Source organism: Pantherophis guttatus, chromosome 5 (genome assembly GCF_059756535.1).
Source record: "Pantherophis guttatus breed Tessera chromosome 5, ASM5975653v1, whole genome shotgun sequence".
NCBI lineage: Eukaryota > Metazoa > Chordata > Lepidosauria > Squamata > Colubridae > Pantherophis > Pantherophis guttatus.
This window is the reverse complement of record NC_142067.1, coordinates 25,383,720-25,403,867: the sequence shown is the minus strand read 5'-3', so window position 1 is coordinate 25,403,867 and position 20,148 is coordinate 25,383,720. Positions and strand designations below refer to the sequence as shown.

The 20,148-nt window shown below is 39.7% G+C and overlaps 1 protein-coding gene across 1 annotated transcript; it reads right to left on the bottom strand.

The window, feature by feature from the left end:
• Positions 1-2,191: 2,191 nt before the first annotated feature.
• ALOX5AP (arachidonate 5-lipoxygenase activating protein) lies at positions 2,192-17,144 on the bottom strand. Its single transcript, XM_034410980.3, has 5 exons — positions 17,035-17,144; positions 10,213-10,309; positions 7,340-7,410; positions 4,600-4,681; positions 2,192-3,203 (listed from the first exon to the last, which is right to left on the bottom strand). Exons 1-5 carry the CDS (start codon positions 17,102-17,104, stop codon positions 3,041-3,043), a joined length of 483 nt encoding a protein of 160 aa, XP_034266871.1. The 5' UTR covers positions 17,105-17,144; the 3' UTR covers positions 2,192-3,040.
• Positions 17,145-20,148: the final 3,004 nt, after the last annotated feature.

Genomic DNA, 20,148 nt, shown 5'->3' with positions numbered 1-20,148 from the left:
TCACCACCACTATGTACACACCTACGCATAATGTATCTTCATATTATCACTGTAAAGTGCTTGGATTATTAGAACTGATAGAGGTGGCTAAGGAATATAACATGATTGCAGATTTACTGAGAAAATGGCAGGCAAATCCTATATCTGAACTGACATTTACAAGAAGGGAATCTGAAGAGTTGACAACTCCAATGAGAAGAATGTTAAAGGATGATAAATATTTAAAATATTCAAATATAAAGCTGCTGGCTTTCCAACAAAAACATAAATGCTTGAGGACAGAAAAATGGCCAATCAGAAAACTCTAGGGTTGGGAGGGAGCTTAATTTTGCTCACTCTTCCCTCAGTGAAGGATTGACCAGAGCAGTATTTCTTAATTTTGGCAACTTTAAATATGTGGACTTCAATATTGCTGAGCACATTGTAAGCCGCCCTGAGTCTTCGGAGAAGGGCGGCATATAAATCAAATTAAAAAAAAAAAATCCCAGAATTCCCCAGCCAGCTCTTCCGGAAGTTGAAGTTGCCAAGGTTGAGAAACACTGAATGAGAGCATCAACATCAACTATCAATTTGTTTTGAAGACCTCCTATGAAAGAGAACTAACCACTTCATGTTGTAGCCTCTTCCTCTGGCTGATAACTCATCTAGTCAGGTAGTTCCTCCCCTTTGGTTTGCTTTTGACCCCATCCCTGGGACAACAGAGAACGACGATCACTCCATCTTCTATCAGACAACTTCAGAGTTAGTTGAAGATTGTTACCATAGTTACTCCCAACTTTAAGCTGTCTGGTCCCAGAATTTCCCAGCTGGCATGTTCACTAGGGAATTCTGGGAGTTAAAGTTCACACAGCTTAAAGTTGATGCAGTTGCAAAACATTGACTTGGCAAGGGTGTCAAACTGGCGGCCCGCGGCCCGGATGCGTCTCACTCACCCCAGTTCCATGAATGGGAAAAACAATATGGGTATCTTAAATTATGGGTACTAATTCAGCCAAATTTATTTAATTCATTTTATTCGATTTTAAATTTTGTATATCTATGTGTTTTATTTCATGGCTGTGCACCGCCCTGAGTCCTTCGGGAGTAGGGCGGTATAGAAATTCAATAAAATAAATAAATAAATAAATCGTGAAACATCATGTGATGGCAACTTGACGTGTTGAGTTTGACACCCGTGACTTAGAGGAACAGGAGATGTGGGGGTCACATTTGATCTCCAAGTAGCACATCAGGGATTGTGCTCCAAAATAGGAAGATCTGGACAAAGAAGTGGGTAAAGCAAAATTAAAAGCCAAATTCGATTTAATTTATATCTAATTAAAATGGACTCAAAGTATTGGTTAATATAATACCTCCCTATTCCAGATTGTGTCTGCTTGTTACACAAAATAAATCTTGTTGGGAGAAATTGATATGACTGTAGAGTACAGCTGGGTTAAAGTTTGAATTGATAAAGATACTGTACTTAAAACATTTCTTAAAACAGCAACTAAATAAATATATGTGCTGAAAGAAAAAAGTACAGTTTTCATTGGATTAATCCAGATTGTAACAATTTTGAATAACTCAGAATTGCACCGGTCCTGAAATGTATTTGAGATTTTGGCCTTATTGTGGTGCTGCATAATCTTCACATTAATAGAGGTTTTCAGATCGCCACAATGACCTTTAAAGGCCATCTGACATGAGACAGAATTAATTGTGTTATAGCCACTGATGTATTGTGCTGATGTTTGTGCATCTTTCAGCACAGGGGATGTCATAACTTGCTTTGCTCATTCATGCCAGTGTCTCATTAGCACAACAATTAGATTTTTTTTTATCTGCAATTCCAATGTATTCTTTCTTGCCTGGCTCTTAGGATGAAATGAAATCTGCCTGCAGCTGTGACTCTTACTAGCGAAGGCAGCAACTATCTTTCACTTAAATCAAAGGTCATGAAGAGTAACTGCTCAACAGAAGACTGCATTCACTCTCCTGCAAAATGGCATCACTGTTGCTCATTACAACCTCCTACTTTCTTTCCAGTTCTATTATGGTAAACAATTTTTTTTAAAATCTCAACTTCTCGAAAGAAGCATGATTGCTCATTTAACTTCATCCCTGGGGAAAAGTATTCTGCACTGCAAACTGATGCAGATCTTGCTTGCTTCAAATTTAAAACAAACAAACAAACCAAAATCACAGAATCTTGGGGAAAATGTAATTTATTTTGCAGCTGGCATTTTCTGGATTCCTTCTGCAACTCTCATTGTTTCACACATGGACCACATTTGAAAAGGCAAATACAAAGACATATTCTGCAAGGCATGCAAATGTGAGCACAGCTTGTATAGTGGAAAACATAATGGCATCAGTTTATCTCAAAGTATACAGTAGGGCATTTGAAAAACCAATGTCAATGTCAGTGATTTCCCTGTTTTGTGTGTATGTGTACAATATTACATCTGGTACTATGCTTTGAGAAATACAGAGGAACATACTATACATACTAAAGAACTGATTTCATCACTCTGAACAACTTTATTTTAAATGCCAATATGATACAAAACAATCCAACTAAAGAGATATTTTCTGTTTTATTATTAAATTAAACTCTCTGGGCTGAGGATAACTACCACACGATTGAATCTATACTCTGAAAAACAACCTGAATTTGATTGACAGTGATAGATATATAAAATCAGTGGATATTTTGATGTAAAATCAGACACTTATTATTTTTTACCTTATATTAAAAGCAAAGTAAATAAACCAAAAATAATAGAAAACTACAGGGACTAAACCCATGGTGAGTTCTATAACTTGCAGGAAATTATTCTTTTCCTACCACAAATTTGCTGGTTGGGTACAATAAATCACTTTCTTGTAGGATGAAAAAAAGCTGTGTTAAATCAAAACCACAAGAGTCTAGGAGCATTAGATTTATGGCAATCTAAGAGGAGATTTATGCATCCATTTCAACCTTTTTTCTCCAAATATTGATTGGCTAAGTACAGACATCTCTTCTGTGCTATCTCACCTTCAATTGTACAAGGATTTAAGGGATGAGCAATAGTGGAGAGATAGTATTGGTTATAGTTTTTATATACATTTGAAAGTCACTTCCAAAAAGGATACCCAGGTAATAATTGAGGATTCCAGCAACAGACATCAGGAACAGAAAAAATATGATGCGTTTTCCAAAGATGTAACCTGGAGTGCTTAAACGAGAATGGAAGAATGTTATTAGTTCATTAGAAAATGCCAAAATCTCTCCATCTGTTATCAAAGCAAGATTCATTTGAATACAGTATAGCTTAGACATTTTGGGAGTAAAAATTTGCATGAACCCACACCTCTACAAAAGAGTTGTAAAAGTAGCACATAAATTTCATGCAATACATTTTAAAGTATATAGGGATCAATTTAACATGCCTTTTAATTTATGTCTGCTTAAGATGATATTGATAATTTTGGCAGTGTGATTTCCCCCCCCCTTTTTAAAAATCATCACTAGAATACAGTAAACCTGTGAAAACAGTTTTATTAAAATACCTGTTTTAGGAATCCAAATAACAGTACCCACCCAATAGGAGGATGAAAATTCCAACACCACCCCTCCTGCTAATATCATAGCCTCCCATTAAAGATTGTACTTGTTAAAGATTTTTTTTTTAAAAAACTTTTGTTGCAAAAATATTGCTTGCCTCTGCTTTAGCTGACTATCCCACAATCCCAGTGCTTACTATTATAAATTGATGTGGCCTGTGTACAAAACACTGCAGTGGCTATGAAACCTGTGGTATTTGACTGCAAAAGTGCACACTCATGATCTTAAATACGTAAGACACCACTGTTCTGTGTTAAGTGATTTTGATTTTAGACTTGGTTTCAGGATATAATCATCCCTTCTGTTCCACCATTCTGCCTTTGTAAGAAACCCTATAACCACTATGCACGTTTCTAACACCATTAGAAATAAGTGACTGATCTCAGCATAGTTCCAATTTATTTTTAGCATCCTGATCTCAGAAAGGGTGTGGAATTGTCTGAATAGTGAGGAACAATGTTGGAGAGTTTGTGAAGGAGAAAGCTGTTCACCTGGATGTGCTATAAATTGTCAGTTTATATATGCAGTAACTCATGCATATACTGTATAACTATCTATCTATCTATCTATCTATCTATCTATCTATCTATCTATCTATCTATCATCTATCTATATAAATGTTTGCATATGGATTTAAAGCACAAGGAACTGCACAGAACAAAAGAAGATAGATCTATTTCCTTTATTCTGTTCATTTCCTCCTCTGACTGGCAATCCCCCAATCCTATTTAGAATTGCAGTGTTTTCACCTTTTATTTGTCAGGCAGAATTAGTTTGAGAGGGCAAATCTGAAACAGTCTTTCCTGGCTTAGTTTTTTTTCCAAATGTTTTGCACTACAACTCTTGCAATTCCAGCTGATTATGAAAGATGTAGTTTAAAACAACTGGAGAGAGACAAGTTAGAATTACAGAATATGGGATTAGTAATTGTAGCACTGGCAGAAGGGAGAAATAACTCATAAATGCTCATCTGACAGTTCTGGAAAAAAGATAAATGATGGATTTACCTCTGGTATCTTTCTCCCATGTATCCAACAAAGTATTTTTGTCTCACAAACAAATACATCAACCCAGCAAAGGCAGCTGGAACTGAAATAAAGAAAGGAGAAACCTGTTTTTAGCTGGCTTCACACATTGTTATAAGTCACGTATGCTATGGTTTACATAAGCATCTGGTAAAAACCACAATGATGTCATAATGCACATGATATCACACACCGTTCTGCAGATGCCGATGATGGTTTATTGCTTAGGCCACATCTGGTTGGTTTCATGTACTCTGCTAAACCATGAACCATGGTTAACAGAGGATTGCTGTTTACTGAAAACATTTTAGTAAATATTTGAAGTATCAAACTGCAGTTTCAAAGGCAAATCATACCAAGCTGGGGGAAACTGCTAGCACTTTGGAATATAGTCTCAAGAGTCAGAAGGATCTTGACAGACTTGAACATTGGACCCTAGGCAACAAGATGCAGTTCAGTGGTTAGAGAAATAAGATCCTGCACTTAGGCAGGAAAAATCAAATGCATAGGTACCGAATAGGCAGAACCTGGCTCAATAATCCGAATGATCTAGGTCATGGGTGTCACACTCGCTGCGTCATGTTGCTGTCACATGACATTTTGCGATGTTTTCCCCATTCGTGGAGCTTGGGTGGGCGTGGCCTGCATGTGATGCATCTGGCCTGCGAGCCACCAGTTTGATACCCCTGATCTAGGTGTTCTAACTGACCACCACTTATACTTAAGTGTGCTTCCAATTGCCAAAAAAAAAGCCAATGCAGTCCTAGGCTGGATCAACAGAGGGATAGTATCAAGATCACGGGAAGTTATAGTACCACTTTATACTGCACTAGTGAGGCCACGCTTCACTTCCCTGCTCACTTGCAATATTGCATCCAATTCTAGTCACCATGATACAAAAAAGATGCTGAGGAATAGTACAGAGAATATAACAAAGATGATAAGGGCTCTGGAGGTTAAAGAATATGATAAATGGCTAAAGAAACTAGCTTAACAAAAATAAGGTGTAGGGGTGACATGATAGCTGTCTTCTGGTAATTGAGGGGCTGTCATAGAGAAGAGGGAGTTGACTTATTCTTCAAAGCATTATATATTTGCATCATATATTTGAACCTAGTCATAATTTTAGTCAGAATTAACTATCATTTGAATCAAACTTTCCAGGTGTTATCTGCCAAAATTTCCTTGCTATAGAATAATTAAAGGCATAAAAGATCTGCCAAGAAAAAGGTTGTTGGCCTACATTCATGCCAACATCATGCTATAAAATATATCTCTATGTGTATGCATTAGGATGATAGGTATATTATTAGATCTCTTCCTATAGCTTTTAAATGAAGCTACCTCACTTACTTTTCTTGATCTCTCTAGCAGGAATCTTTCAAAAGGAAAATTTAGCAGTATTGTTTTATTCTTAATCAATGGAACGACTTGCCTTCAGAAGCTGTGGGTGCTTCAACACTGGACGTTTTTAAGAAGAGATTGGACAACCATTTGTCTGAAATGGTATAGAGCAGGGCAAGGGTGGGTTCTACTTACCTTTACTACCAGTTTGCAATGGGCGTGTGCGCTCACTTTGCTCATGCTTCTGTGCATGTGCAGAAGCTTCTGCGCATGTACAGATCATCAATTATGACGTCCGGGCGGGTGGGCGAAGCCTCCCGCCGCTTTTACTACCGGTTCTAAAGAACTGGACAGAACCGGGAGCAACCCACCACTGGAGCAGGGGTGCTCTAGACTCAACTCAAGGCCCGAGGGCCGAATCTGGCCCACAGGGTGCTTAGATCTGGCCCGCAGGCTGCCCTGGAAACAGTGAAGGACCGGCCCACAGTGCCTCGGTTTGGCCCTCCCAAGCTCCATTTTCACTGGCAGCATGCTGGAGCAGGTCATTGCAGCTGAAAATGGAGCTTGGGAGGGCCGCAGCCCATTTTTGGCCAGCAGAGTGCTACTGGAGGCGGCGGGGGGGGGGAAACAGCTATGCGGAGGCCTCCCGGGGCCTCCTCATGGCCGGCAGAGTGCTGCAGGAGGACTGGATTGGACTGGATTACAATTATGTGGCCTCAAGTAAGTGCCTGATCTGGACAGAAAACAAGCAACATTCTATGTTAACACTGCAGTTTAAAGCTAGATTTTACATACTGTAGGTCCATTTAATCTACAATCAACCATCTATAATTGACAGCCATTTCTATTTACTATCCTGGAAATTTACCTCTGTATTAGGTCTTGTTATTTATGCTATTGTATTTTTATTATTAGTTGAATAATAAAAATACAATAGTATAAATAGCTTTTCTTCCTGGAAAAGCAATTTACTATTAAACAATGGGGTATAAATTTAGAAATAAAAAGTGTAAAATGCCCACCATGACCATGTCCACCCCAGCCCTCCGAGGTCAAACACAACCCTGATACGGCCCTCAATGAAATTCAGTTTGACACCCCTGGTATAGAGTTTCCTGCTTGAGCAGTGGATTAGACTAGAAGACCTCCAAACTCCCTTCCAACTCTGTTATTCTCAACAACAATAAAAGGGATCGGGGGAATAAATTTTAATATAAGGTCCATGTGATGATAAGAATTAGCATCTATTATTTCCCTTTCCCTTCTCCACCCATTTTTCCTTTTGTTATGTTTTATTACATAAACAAACAGTTGGGGTCCGTCTCTGGGAGCTTTTCAGACTGAAGAGCAGGATCTGAAGAGTGGATTGATTACCTACCTTGGTTGCACAGCAGGCCAGCACACCAAAGGACAGCAAGAAAGGTAGGATATGCATCTCTGCAATTTTGGCTAGAGAAAAATTAGGAAGAGGAAGAGTGAGGGCACATTCTACTGAGATTAAGAGGCTGTATCCATAGCAGGGGTGGGTTCTACTTACCTTTACTACTGGTTCGCAATGGGATCATGCGCACACGCTTGCTTTGCTCGCGCACGTGCCTTGCTTCTGCGCATGCGCCTTGCTTCTGCACATGCGCAGATCGCTGATGACAACATCCAGGGCAGTGGGCGGGGCCTCCCACCAGTTTTACTACCAGTTCTTGCGAACCGGTCCGAACCAGGGGCAACCCACTACTGAGCCATAGCCATTAAATTTTAAAAAGTAGTTAACAAGTAGTGTATAAACAAAAATAAATCCTGTCTTACCTATTAATCTGTTAAGTATCTTAAATAAAATTGTTCACCATAAATAATATTTAAACAAAGTGTAGTTTAACGTAGGTCTTACTCAGTGCTCTGCTTCATATACCAGACTCTGTGACCATTGCTAAGCATGCATAAGACATTTGTTTATTTTGCATTTATCCAGTTTCTTGTTTTCATGATTTACATTTGTCTGTGTATTTTGCAATGAAACAGCCAGTAGTTACATGAATTTAAAAACTGGAAATATCAAATGTGGATATATTAAGAAAATAATGTATAAAATGCAATATGTTAGGGAAACTTACTAAAACTATGCTTTTGAAGAAATGTGTACGCGTGGTGTATGTGTGTACATAACTACATATTTCAAAGTGAAATTTCAACTGAAATATTTGAAAGTAAAATTAGTACGCACACAATACAGACCACTGGGTGCTGTGGCTACCAGATTTGGGTTGCAAAAGTCTGCATGACTACTAAAGGACAGCAAAGAGAAATAGAAAACATTAACCCTTTACTATCCACTACAGATTGTCTGATTTGTCTTGCAGCCAAAATATATAAGCGAAGTACCCTTTTTATCTCCATTGACTCAACCAAGAAATAGCTTCATAATTGAAGGCCAGCCTTCTAGGGCTGATGAGGTTGATAGCAATTTTGTTTAAAAATAAAAATTCTGTATAGCTTGGCTGCAAGTAATCTTTAAGGAAGCCACTTCTGTAACAGGTAAATTTAGCAGCCTTAGCAGATTTGAGTTCCAGAATACCTCTTTAGATTTTGCCATTCTTGCAGCCACATCTGCAACACTTAGAATAAATAAGGTATATAATAATAATAATAATAATAATAATAATAATAATAATAATAATAATAATAATAATAATAATAATAATTTTATTTCTATACCGCCCTTCTCCCTAAGGACTCAGGGCGGTGTACAGCCTACTTAAAAACACAAGACAAAACAGCGATTAAAATTTAAAATAATTAAATAGATATTGGCTCAAATTTAAAACCCCAGAATTTTAAATACCCCAATTAAAACTATTGTGTTGATAGCCCGGTCTGGCGGAACAACAGGGTCTTGAGTGCACAGCGAAACACCCGGAGGTTGGAGATCTTACATATTTCCGGAGGCAGTTCGTTCCACAGGGCTGGGGCTCCCACAGAGAAGGCCCTGCCCCTGGGTGTCACCAGCCGACATAACTTGGCCGATGGCACCCGCAGGAGACCCTCTCTGTGGGAGCGAACTGGTCGGTGGGAGGCTATTGGTGGCAGAAGACGGTCTCGAAGGTACCCGGGTCCTATGCCATGGAGCACTTTAAAGGTGGTGACCAGCACCTTGAATTGCACCCGGAAGACCACTGGGAGCCAGTGCAGCTCGCGCAGGAGGGGTGTCACGTGGGCGCAACGAGTTGCACCCATAACCACCCGTGCGGCCGCATTCTGGACCAGCTGGAGCCTCCGAGTGCTCTTCAAGGGGAGCCCCATGTAGAGAGCATTACAATAGTCCAACCGGGAAGTAACAAGAGCATGAGTGACGGTGCGCAGGGTGTCCCGGTCCAGAAAGGGCTGCAACTGGCGAATCAGGTGAACCTGATAAAAGCCCCCCCTGGCCACGGCCATCATATGCTCTTCTAAAGACAGCTGTGCGTCCAGGAGGACACCCAGATTGCGAGCCCTCTCCGTGGGGGGCAAAGATTCACCCCCAATAGTCAGCGATGGCACCTGCTGACTATATCGGGGCGCCGGAAGCCACAGCCACTCGGTCTTGGAGGGGTTGAGACTGAGCCTGTTCCTCCCCATCCAGACCCGCATGGCCTCCAGGCAGCGAGACATCAAGGGCATCGTTGGAGTGGTCTGGGGTGGAGATGTACAGCTGAGTATCATCAGCGTACAGATGACACTTCACCCCAAAACCACGGATGATCTCACCCAGTGGCTTCACATAAATGTTGAACAGGAGGGGCGAGAGGACTGACCCTTGCGGCACTCCCCATGCGAGACGCCTTGAGGTCGACCTCTGTCCCCCTGCTAACACAAACTGCGAGCGGTCGGAGAGGAAGGAGGAGAACCACCGCAGAACGGTGCCCCTCATTCCTAACCCCCTCAATCGCTGCAGCATGATACCATGGTCGATGGTATCAAAAGCCGCTGAGAGATCTAATAGGACTAGGACAGAGGAGCAACCCCTGTCCCGAGCCCTCCAGAGATCATCCACCAACGCGACCAATGCCGTTTCTGTGCTGTACCCCTGCCTGAAGCCCGACTGGTACGGGTTCTAGATAGACAGCTTCATCCAGGTGCCGGGGAAGTTGTCGTGCCACCACGCTCTCAACAACCTTCGCCACAAAACGAAGGTTGGAGACTGGATGATAGTTGGCTAATTCAGCCGGGAATATGGAAATGTTTCTCTCTTTGAACATTAATATGAAAAGGAATACTCACTTGGCAGTAAAGACACGGTCAAAAGCAGATGGACAGCACAGGTTTGTTTTGCCTTTGATGCTTTTGCTTTCTTGTTCGACTTTGCTTGCAAAAAACGCTGAGGGTTTTTTTGGGGGAAAAAATGCACAATGAATTTTTTGCTTTTTCTTGATGTAGAATACCAAAGTTACTAAGATACATGAATATAATTATAATATCAAAAACAGCAATGTGAAACATTTGTATTAAGCACACAGTTAAAATTACTAGTTTTTCTATTAAAACTGCAATCTGTTAAAATACGTGAAAATATTTCTATGACAATATAATAGCTAGCTAGCAAAATGTCGGTATGAAACAGAAATATTGCATTGCAACAGATAAGTTTTTTAAAATTCAGAATAGTATGGTTAGATGTAATAAATCTACCCAACCTATTAAAAGCCTTCTTCCCATCCCCTCAAAGTCCTGCTGTGCCACCTCATTGTGGTAGTGGTGAGGTGTTTATTGGAGGAGTATATTGCAAGAGTATATAATCTCAGCAAGGTCATGCAAGGTGTGAAGGTCATCCCAGCTGCCCAGCAAAAGCAAGCAAGCATTATAATGGGCAACAGCGAGATAGGAAGGTGCTGGAAGCAGATTATAAGGACAATGGCAAAGGTATAATTTCATACTGTGTGGGAGAAGGTAAATCATTCCTGTACTTTATCAAGAAAATCACATGGATAAAAATATAAAATGATTGATAATATATTTATTTATTGTTTATTTATTGGTTCGATTTATATGCCGCCCTTTTCCGGAGACTCAGGGCGGCTTACAATGCATTAAGCAATAGCCTTCATACTTTTGTATATACCTGCTTAGTAGGGCTTTCGCCCCCCCCCCCCAGCGGTCTTCTTTTTTATACAAAGTCAGCTTATTGCCCCCACAATCCGGGTCCTCATTTTACCTACCTCGAAAGGATGGAAGGCTGAGTCAACCTTGAGCCTGGTGAGATTTGAACTTGCAGTAATTGCAGGCAGCTGGTGTTACTTAACAGTGCTTTAGTCTGCTGCGCCACCAAGGCTCTTTGTACTTTGTATACTCTCATATACTGCTGGATAATAGACCTATTGACTTGGATAGCACTTAACATGGAACAAGGAAGAACTGAAGATCATTTAGAAACAAATGGTTATGGGGTAGCTAGAGTAAAGCCCTTGAAATATCTAGTTTTCCAGGTTACCATGCAGAAAAATAAAATCCAAAGGTTGAAAGACAGAATTACAATGTGAATGTGGAATATAAGAAGTTTGAATATGAGAAATTTCTATGAAACAATGAAAGATGAAATGAACTGACTTGCTGAATTCAATACCTAAAATGGGACAAAATTCGCTTAACAACTGTCTTGCTTAGCAACTGAAATTTTGGGCTCAACTGTGGTCGTAAGTCAAGGACTACCTGTATCGAGAAGTTTCCAGGCTGACATTTCTGCAGATAGGGAAGTTTGAAAACCACTACTGTCAAGCTGCTCGCTCACAATTATATAGCCATCTGCATGCAAAGAACAATACTGAACAGAAGAAGGAAGGAAGAGAGATACTAATTTGCTCTTTTGAGAAAAAGCAATGATTACTAAGGAATTTTGTCACTTCCCCTTAACTGATGCATGACAATGCCCCAGGGGACACTTTCTTCATGTCCACATCAAATAGTCTTTGTGTCATCCCCAGCACAAAGAGCTGAGGCAGCTTAAAATCACCCTTAGTTGTGCTCCTGTTAAAGTAACATTTTCCCTCTTCACTTGCCATGTTTTGGCTGTTTTACTGATGATATAGTTGTTGATGCAGCCATGGGATGGGATCTATCCAGCTCAGAATGGCATACCTGTTCCCTTCCAATGGCTAGAATCTGCCTTTCAGGGCCATTTTAGCTGTGACTATAGGGATAGGTTGCACCAGTGGTGGGTTGACCCCGGTTCAGACCGGTTCTATAGAACCGGTAGTAAAACCAGCGGGAGGCTCCACCCACTGACCCTGACATCATGAGAAGCGATAGTAAAGGTAAGTAGAACCCACCCCTGGGTTGCACCCTTGGCATCTTCAGAAGCATCTGCCCTTGTAATGCCTCACTGGTATTGGTCAGTCTAATTGGGGCTTCATATAAAGATGGGCTTAGAAAACACTAGTCCTGTATTTAAAGAGAGGGCACTAATCCTGTGCCACCCAGAAAGTGAATTTAAACTAGGAAAGAGAGCCAGGTTTGCCAGAGGTATTTCTTATTTCTGCCATCATTAAGTGCTTTTCTACTGCTTCTGCCAACATTGAGTTTGGCATGGCTGTTCTTTAATTTTTTGCTTCCTTACTTGTGTGCCAATGATTATGTGCCATTAAATCATTTTTTTATTCCTAGTGACCACATTTTCTCCCTGACAATCTATTGCTGACCTAGCCTTTCAGGTCTGCAGTGATACGCCCATCACCACTGTGTCCATCCATCTTGCTGCTGGTCATCTTCTCTTTTTTTCCATCTTTCCCAGCATTACAGTCTTTTCCAGAAATCTGGATCTTCATGGCCTCCATCAAGGATGAATTCTAAAATGATCACTGTGATCAATATCAAAGCACTAATGTGTGTGTGTGGGGGGGGAGTTGTATGTTCAACACTGTTCTGATTTTGACATCCTAAGATGCCATTTGTCATTACTGTTGTTACTACGTTTTGATGAATCACAATGACTATTACTATCTAAAAGGATGTTTTTCAGATACTTCCAGAACATTGCTGGTCATGAGGTCAAAAGAAGATTGCTCTTTTCTTGCACTTTTTGCTTTTTCTTTGATCTCTTGCTTTTTTTTTTGTCTTTACTTAATAGTAGTTTGTGTTTGTTTTTAACATCTTATTTTGCTTCACCCCACATTCTAGTCTGCATGTGTGTGACCTGTAATCCAGGCTATTTTTGAACATAGGCTTCTATTGTGCTAAAATGATAAATCCATATTCAGAAACACCCCAATTGCCTGATCCTAGGTATGGAGGAAGAGTCGTCCTGAGCATGAATTCGGAAAAAGCTCCCTTCTACTTCATCCCCTCCTTAAGCAAGTGGCTTAACGCATCCAAACCAGGATCATCATCTTTTAAACGGGATGGGTGGGAAAATGGAACCAGAGGAATCCCCAGTTGCTTTCTATGACTTGCCCCCAGGAAAAGGAAAGCTGGCCTGATTTCTGTCACGCAAGAAGGATAACTATGGGGGCAGCATAGTTGATGTTGGACATGCTTTTAAGGGCTGGTGGAAGCACTTCAATGCAATTATCTGAAAGGCCAATCTTCTTTTTTATTTTTTTTTTAAAAATTTCCCTCTAAACAACCAAGGTCCATCTACACAGTTGCATCACAACTTCCTGAAAAGAAACCTCAACTTCGTTTCCAAATGCTGCACTTCCTTTGTCTATGCTTTGCACTCATCTCTGCATCCAGTTCAGACTGATTCACAAAACCAGAGTAGTGGTGGAATTATGCGTCACTCTCCCTGTGCATTGACATGCCTTTAAGGTAACAGAAAATTAAGCTACTCCTGCCTGCAGGTTGTACCTCTGAGGTCATCTGGACTTTATTTGCACATATCTATGATGCCTGGATTCCATTTTTAAAGAAATTAAAGGCAATTTTGGGGAACATTTCAGGGGAGGAGCACTATCACGATGGAACTGAATTCTTTCAACACACGAACTCTCTTTCAATGATAGAGATAATTTTCCATATTTCATCCATTTAGTTTAAAATACAGGTTATTTTTGAACATTGCAGGAAGGAGGTATATGAAAAAGTGGGAGGATAATGAGAGAAAACATTAGAAAAAAGAAGAGTGCAATTCAAATTTCTAAGGGCTATAGCACCCCATGTTTCTAACCCAGTAGTAAGAAGAGAGGCAGATTGTACAAAGTTGAAACAGATGCATGGATTTGTATTATAGCATGCTGGCTGAAATTACTGTTCTTTCCCACAGGTCTCAGCCCTCGTCTTATGGAGGATAATTATATGTCAACATGGATTAGGACTATTTTACTGAAAATCCAACATATCACTTCTGCAAGGAGGAGTTCCTATTGATGGGCTATGAGCGTGGCTTTAGTGCACTTAGACAATGTATTAAAAATCAGGAAATCCAACAGGATCCATCTGCTCTACCCAAGAATGTTTTCTTTAACAGCCAGACTCTCCCTTCACAAACCAGCAAGATATTTATATCATATAACCGTCTCTAAACTTTAGGAGGACCCTAACTCTAGCACATTGGTCACCCTTTGATGATTCCGCCATTAATTGCAATACACTATTATGTCTTCTTCTATTCTGTTTTATTTTATTTTATTGTAATGTTTTAATTTTTATTCTGGTCTGTGACCAGAATAAAAGATTGAATTGAATCAATAAGCAGAGGAAGACTGGTATCTCTCTTCTCCGCTTTAAATTTCATTTCTATATACTTTTTTTTTAAAAAAGAAGAATATTTGTACCTCAGGATTGAAATGAGGGGCCCTTGGTGCTCTCTGAGCTTGGTTGTTTTCTTCCAGATGTTTCATCACCCAAACTAGGTAACATCATCAGTGCTAGTAGCACTGATGATGTTACCTTAACTGTTACCCAGTCTGGATAATGAAACATCTGCAAGAAAACAACCAAGCTCAGAGAGCACCAAGGCCCCTCACTTTCATTTTCTTTCTGTTCTTATTAAATTATTTGGGAACTTCAAAATATTATACTGGCCTGTAAAAGAGTGGAATCTTCAATAAGTCTTAAGAAAAAAATGTCAGGTAAAGTAAATGGTTCCAATCTAGCACTAGAAAACATTGCCCTAGGAAGACCTTCCTTAGCTGTCTTTCCCCATGGCTGAACTGATATCTCCTCCACTGGTTCTTGAATCAGTTGGAAATTCTTCTAGTATGTAATGTGCTTATCTTATTCTGCTTCTATTGCCTTTGTTTCCTGGCATTGGTTGATAGAACCTATGAGATTTTATACAACCAAGGCTGGCTTTGGATGTGTTTGGAATAAGGGGGAAAGAAAGCATTATTTCAAAACTATTTACTATACTATTACTGTACTATACTATTACTACAGCTAAGTGCCCACTCATGGGCTGAGGACTTGGAATTTAACAGAAAAGAAATGTTGCCAGGACATATTTGTATCATGATTAAGTGCCAATTATTGTGTCCAGTAACTTTTGCACTGATCTCATGCTACTATTTCAAGGAGTTGAATCTAAAGAGAGAAGATAGAAGATTGCCAGTAAAGTTACTTTTAATCCATTTTAAACAAAATGGAATGGTTTTATGGAATGGTTTTATTCCTGTACATATAAATACACATACATTGTTTCAATACATCTGCAGTAGGCTTCTTTCTATTCCCCACCACCACCATTTCAGTTGAATATGAAGCTTGCATGAACAACTGTATACTGAAATTAAAGACTTAAAAAGAGAACATTATTAAGGCCATTATCCTAGCAAGGCAATATAAATGGCTAATATTTCAGCATAAGGATGGTTGGATGATTCAAAAAAAATGCTGCAAATGACTAGTGAGGAAATGGCCTAATCCTTCTTCCTCTTCTCATTCCCCTTACCTACCCCAGACATTTTTATCATATCATCCAGTCCAGCAGAGAACAAGGAAATGGATTGGAAGACTTGCAACTGAGTGGTAGATTCCATGTTTTACATGCAAAAATTCTAGACTTAATTCCTGGCATTTCCACTCTATACACTTATAGAACCTTTCCCATCACTGTAGAGTTTAGCCAATACTTAACTATGAATCAACAAGCCTGAATCAGTACAAGGCAGGTGGTTGTTACAGTTATAGCTGTTGTTAGAAAGAAATGCATATCCTTTTTCCCTCTGAAAAAAATGTTGCTCAAAATAAGCAGCAAGCTTCAAGATATGTATGAAAACTATTCTAACTCACAATAAACTAAAATAGCTGTAAAGAGAAAACACACATAGGGGTTGTTATTAGTTTTAACAACAACAAAGGAATGGGCTTATTGAAAGAAAAATGATGGATCAATAAAAAGGAAGGTAATTTAACCTCAGGAAGGAAGGAAGGAAGGAAGGAAGGAAGGAAGGAAGGGCCAGAACTGTTGCCATCAAGAAACCCCTCTGATGCTAATCATATATTTGAGAGCTGAGGGATATTAAGGCCAAATCAATGCTTTAAGTCATGCAAATATAGTGCTGGATAATAAACTTCTAGTCCCATTTGTAATTTGTCACATCCAACTTTTTCTCTTACAATTTTTGTCAAGTTAATTTTAGTTTAATTTAGAGCCTTGATAGTACAGTGGTCTAAAAGCACCCTGTTATTAACACAGCTGTCTGCAATTACTGCAGGTTCGAATCTCACCAAGGCTCAAGGTTGACTCAGCCTTCCATCCTTTCTAAGGTAGGTAAATTGAGGACCCAGTTGTGGGGGCAATAAGTTGACTTTGTATAAATATACAAAAGTATGAAGGCTATTGCTTAGCGCATTGTAAGCCGCCCTGAGTCTCCGGAGAAGGGCGGCATATAAATCAAATTAAAAAAAAAAAGTTGAAGGTGCATACTATTAATTCATATTAAATACTTAAAAGCATAATATTAAAACTGCTGAGTTTGACCCAGGAAACACCCAACACTGAAGAAAAAGGAAAGCAAATAGCTGGAAATTTTCAAATGATATCAACAGGCATGAAGGCATTCAAAAATAAGTCCATGAAAACACATCAATCCACCCACCCAAAGCAAAATATATTTTTCTTTCTTGGGTTTGTATACAATTCTTGGTTTCATATACAATCTTCAGCCTTACCATTTTGGATGACACTTAGGAGGGTGACAATCACCAGAAGAACAATGTATCCGACCATGTCTTGGTCCATGCTGACAGCTTGTCTTGTGAAGGTTTTCTGTATAGTTCTCTTTGGCAACTCAGCTACACAAACCACACAAAGAGGAAGTTATTGTCTCCCTTATCTTGCATAATGGAAATTTTTTTATGGTTTCACAGTCTGCAATTTAATAGTGTGTAATATATTCAGTTCAACTGTTTTCATTTATGAATACAATAAATTGATCAGCTGCAGTTAAAGAACTCTCATTCTATTTTTGCATTTTTCATCTGACAGTCCATTGTTACCATTCTTAAGGATATACTAATCATAGTGTAGCCTGATACTGTATGTACAATTGAAATAAATTTGAATCAATCTTCCTGTGTTCAAAACCTGTCATTCTTTGTAGCTTTTTTTCTATTTGTCCATTTCAGTTTATCTCTGGTTGGTATATACTAACTTATATCTTTTCAAAATATGTGCAATTGTCTGTAATATGGTTTATGTACACTGGTTTAATATTTTGGTTAAATAGGAATGATATTATATATTGTTTTCCTGAATGTATGAATTTTGTGCAGGTTTTTACTAATACAGTATCAGAGGTGGTATTCAGCAGGTTCTGACCAGTTCTGGAGAACTGGTAGCGGAAATTTTGAGTAATTTGGAGAACTGGTAAATACCACCTTTGACTGGCCCTGCCCCAATCTATTCTCTGCTTCCCCTGAGTCCCAGCTGATCGGGAGAAAATGGGGATTTTGTAGTAACCTTCCCCTGGAGTGGGGAGAGAATGGAGATTTTACAGTATCCTTCCCCTGCCATGCCCACCAAGCCACACCCACAGAACCGGTAGTAAAAAAAAATTGAATCCCACCACTGTGTAACAGTATGTATTATTACTGCTTGAATGATAAAGTGCTTAGAAAGATTCAGAGGTGCAAAAAAGATAACTGAGTTTTCATTGAGTGATGGTTCAAAAAGGCAAAGCTTTGAATTGTAGCAGAATCCCATCTCTAACTTCAATGGAGTTTCAGAAATAGAAGATTGCAATTAACATAGTCTAGTAGGGAGTTACCTTTTTATGTCATCTCTGAAAACATGTTAATGTAAGCTGGAGCATTGGCTATGTTAATTTTTCAAAGCAGCAAATCACAAATAGGCATCTGGGATCTTAAATAATTATTTAAGATGATTTATGAGGGTGTAATTAGCAAAAAACTATTGAACAGTAATGCCGTGTTCCCAATTCAGAATGCATGTATACTGTATTTACTTAACATTTTTAAATATCAGGGTAATTCTATTTGAAAACTCTGTACAATTTTGAAAATGTATCTGAATTTCTGAAATTCTTTGCTTTCAAATGCATTTGAAAGTTGGACTTATTATTTCTGGTTCAGTTGCAACCTTCAGTTGCAAGACTTCACTTGAAATGCTGTAGTTCTTTAGAAACTGTGGTTAGTCCATTGGCATAAAGACATCCCACATTGTTTTTCGGAAACTAAATTTAGGAGGCTTTGTTGGAGAAAGAGGGTTTAACACTTTTCAGTTTTCCGTCATAAAACTGTGCATGTCTGTCTGGTTGACTGTCTATGTATCTATCATCTAATCTATCATCATCTATCTATCATCTTTCACCTAATCATTTACTCTATTTACCTACCTACATATCTATCAAGTGACTCAATCTCAAAGTTGCTGTGACTTGCGTTTCCCCCCTTTTGTCCTCACCAGTGCCAGCTTAAATGCACATTTCCCAAAGGTGGAGATGCCAATTTGGGGAAGTGAAGTCTAATTCCCAGGGAGAGTGGCTGGCAGTTGTTAAGCTTGCAGCAGCCTTATTCCTAGGGTCTCTAAAGAGGACCCAAAGAGGAAGGCAAGAAACCACCTTTGAGACTGAGGGCATCAAGGAGCCAGGACAAATGGGAAAGCACCAGTCCTTATATCAGTGTACTTGCTGCCCATACTCTGATTGGGACTCCTCTAATTACCCTCCTAGTGAGAGCAGGTTGAATCTATATCTACTGTTCAACTGGACTGAGGTCTGGGATGATCCAAGAAGTCATCCAGTTGGAGATGAAAAACTGAAACCCATGAGAATCCTTATTTCATTCTGACTTTAAATTCAGTATAAAAATTCCTCTTCATTTGCTCTCCTTTTAAAATATTGTGCATGGATGGGTTCTGCAGTCTTGGCCCTATGAGCTTTGCCTGATGTTTTGTCTGAAATGGCATCTGGTTTCCTGCTTGAGCAGGGGATTGGACTAGAAGACCTCCAAGGACCCTTCCAACTCTGTTCTGTTCTGTTCTATCTCAAGAAAATACATGCTTGAATTAAGGAGTTGTTAAAGAGGCATTGACCACATGAGCCCAAAGAAAGGCACAGGATCTACTGAAAGTAAAGTAAGTGTACTCGCTCTCAAAGTGTTGCTATTTTCTTTACATGGAATTTGTCCATAATTGCAAATCAAGGGCAGTCTCTTGTGAGGGGAGTGCACCATTGACCCTTCCAGGCCAATTGCTACTACGTCCTTTTTTCAAAGAGTCATTCACAGTTTCATGAATCTGGTCCTTCTTCCCTCTCTCTGGCCAAACAAATATGCTAGAAGAAGCAACGATTCAAGTTCTCATCTCACAGAGTATCTCATTGAGTTCATTAGAACCAGGGGTGAAATCCAATTTTTTTTACTACCGGTTTGGTGGGCATAGCAGGGGAAGGATACTGCAAAATCCCCATTCCCACTCCACTCTGGGGCCAGCCAGAGGTGGCATTTGCCAGTTCTCCGAACTGCTCAAAATTTACGCTACCGGTTCTGCAGAACCTATCAGAACCTGCTGGATTTCACCTGATTAGAACCCACAGGCTGAAATGAATCTCAGGCACCGAAAGGTACCCATATCATCATTTCCTTGGGCTCTGCTCAGCCAAGGTTGTAAACTTTTCTCTCTTAAAAGAGGGTGGAAATGTTGGTGCATCTTACACTGAATACAGCCATTTTTGGCCTCCCGAAGCCCCACCCAGAGTATCCCATTTTTGCGAAAAACGGGGCGCGCAGAGGCTTGGAGAGGCCTGCAGAGTGCTCCTGGGGGCT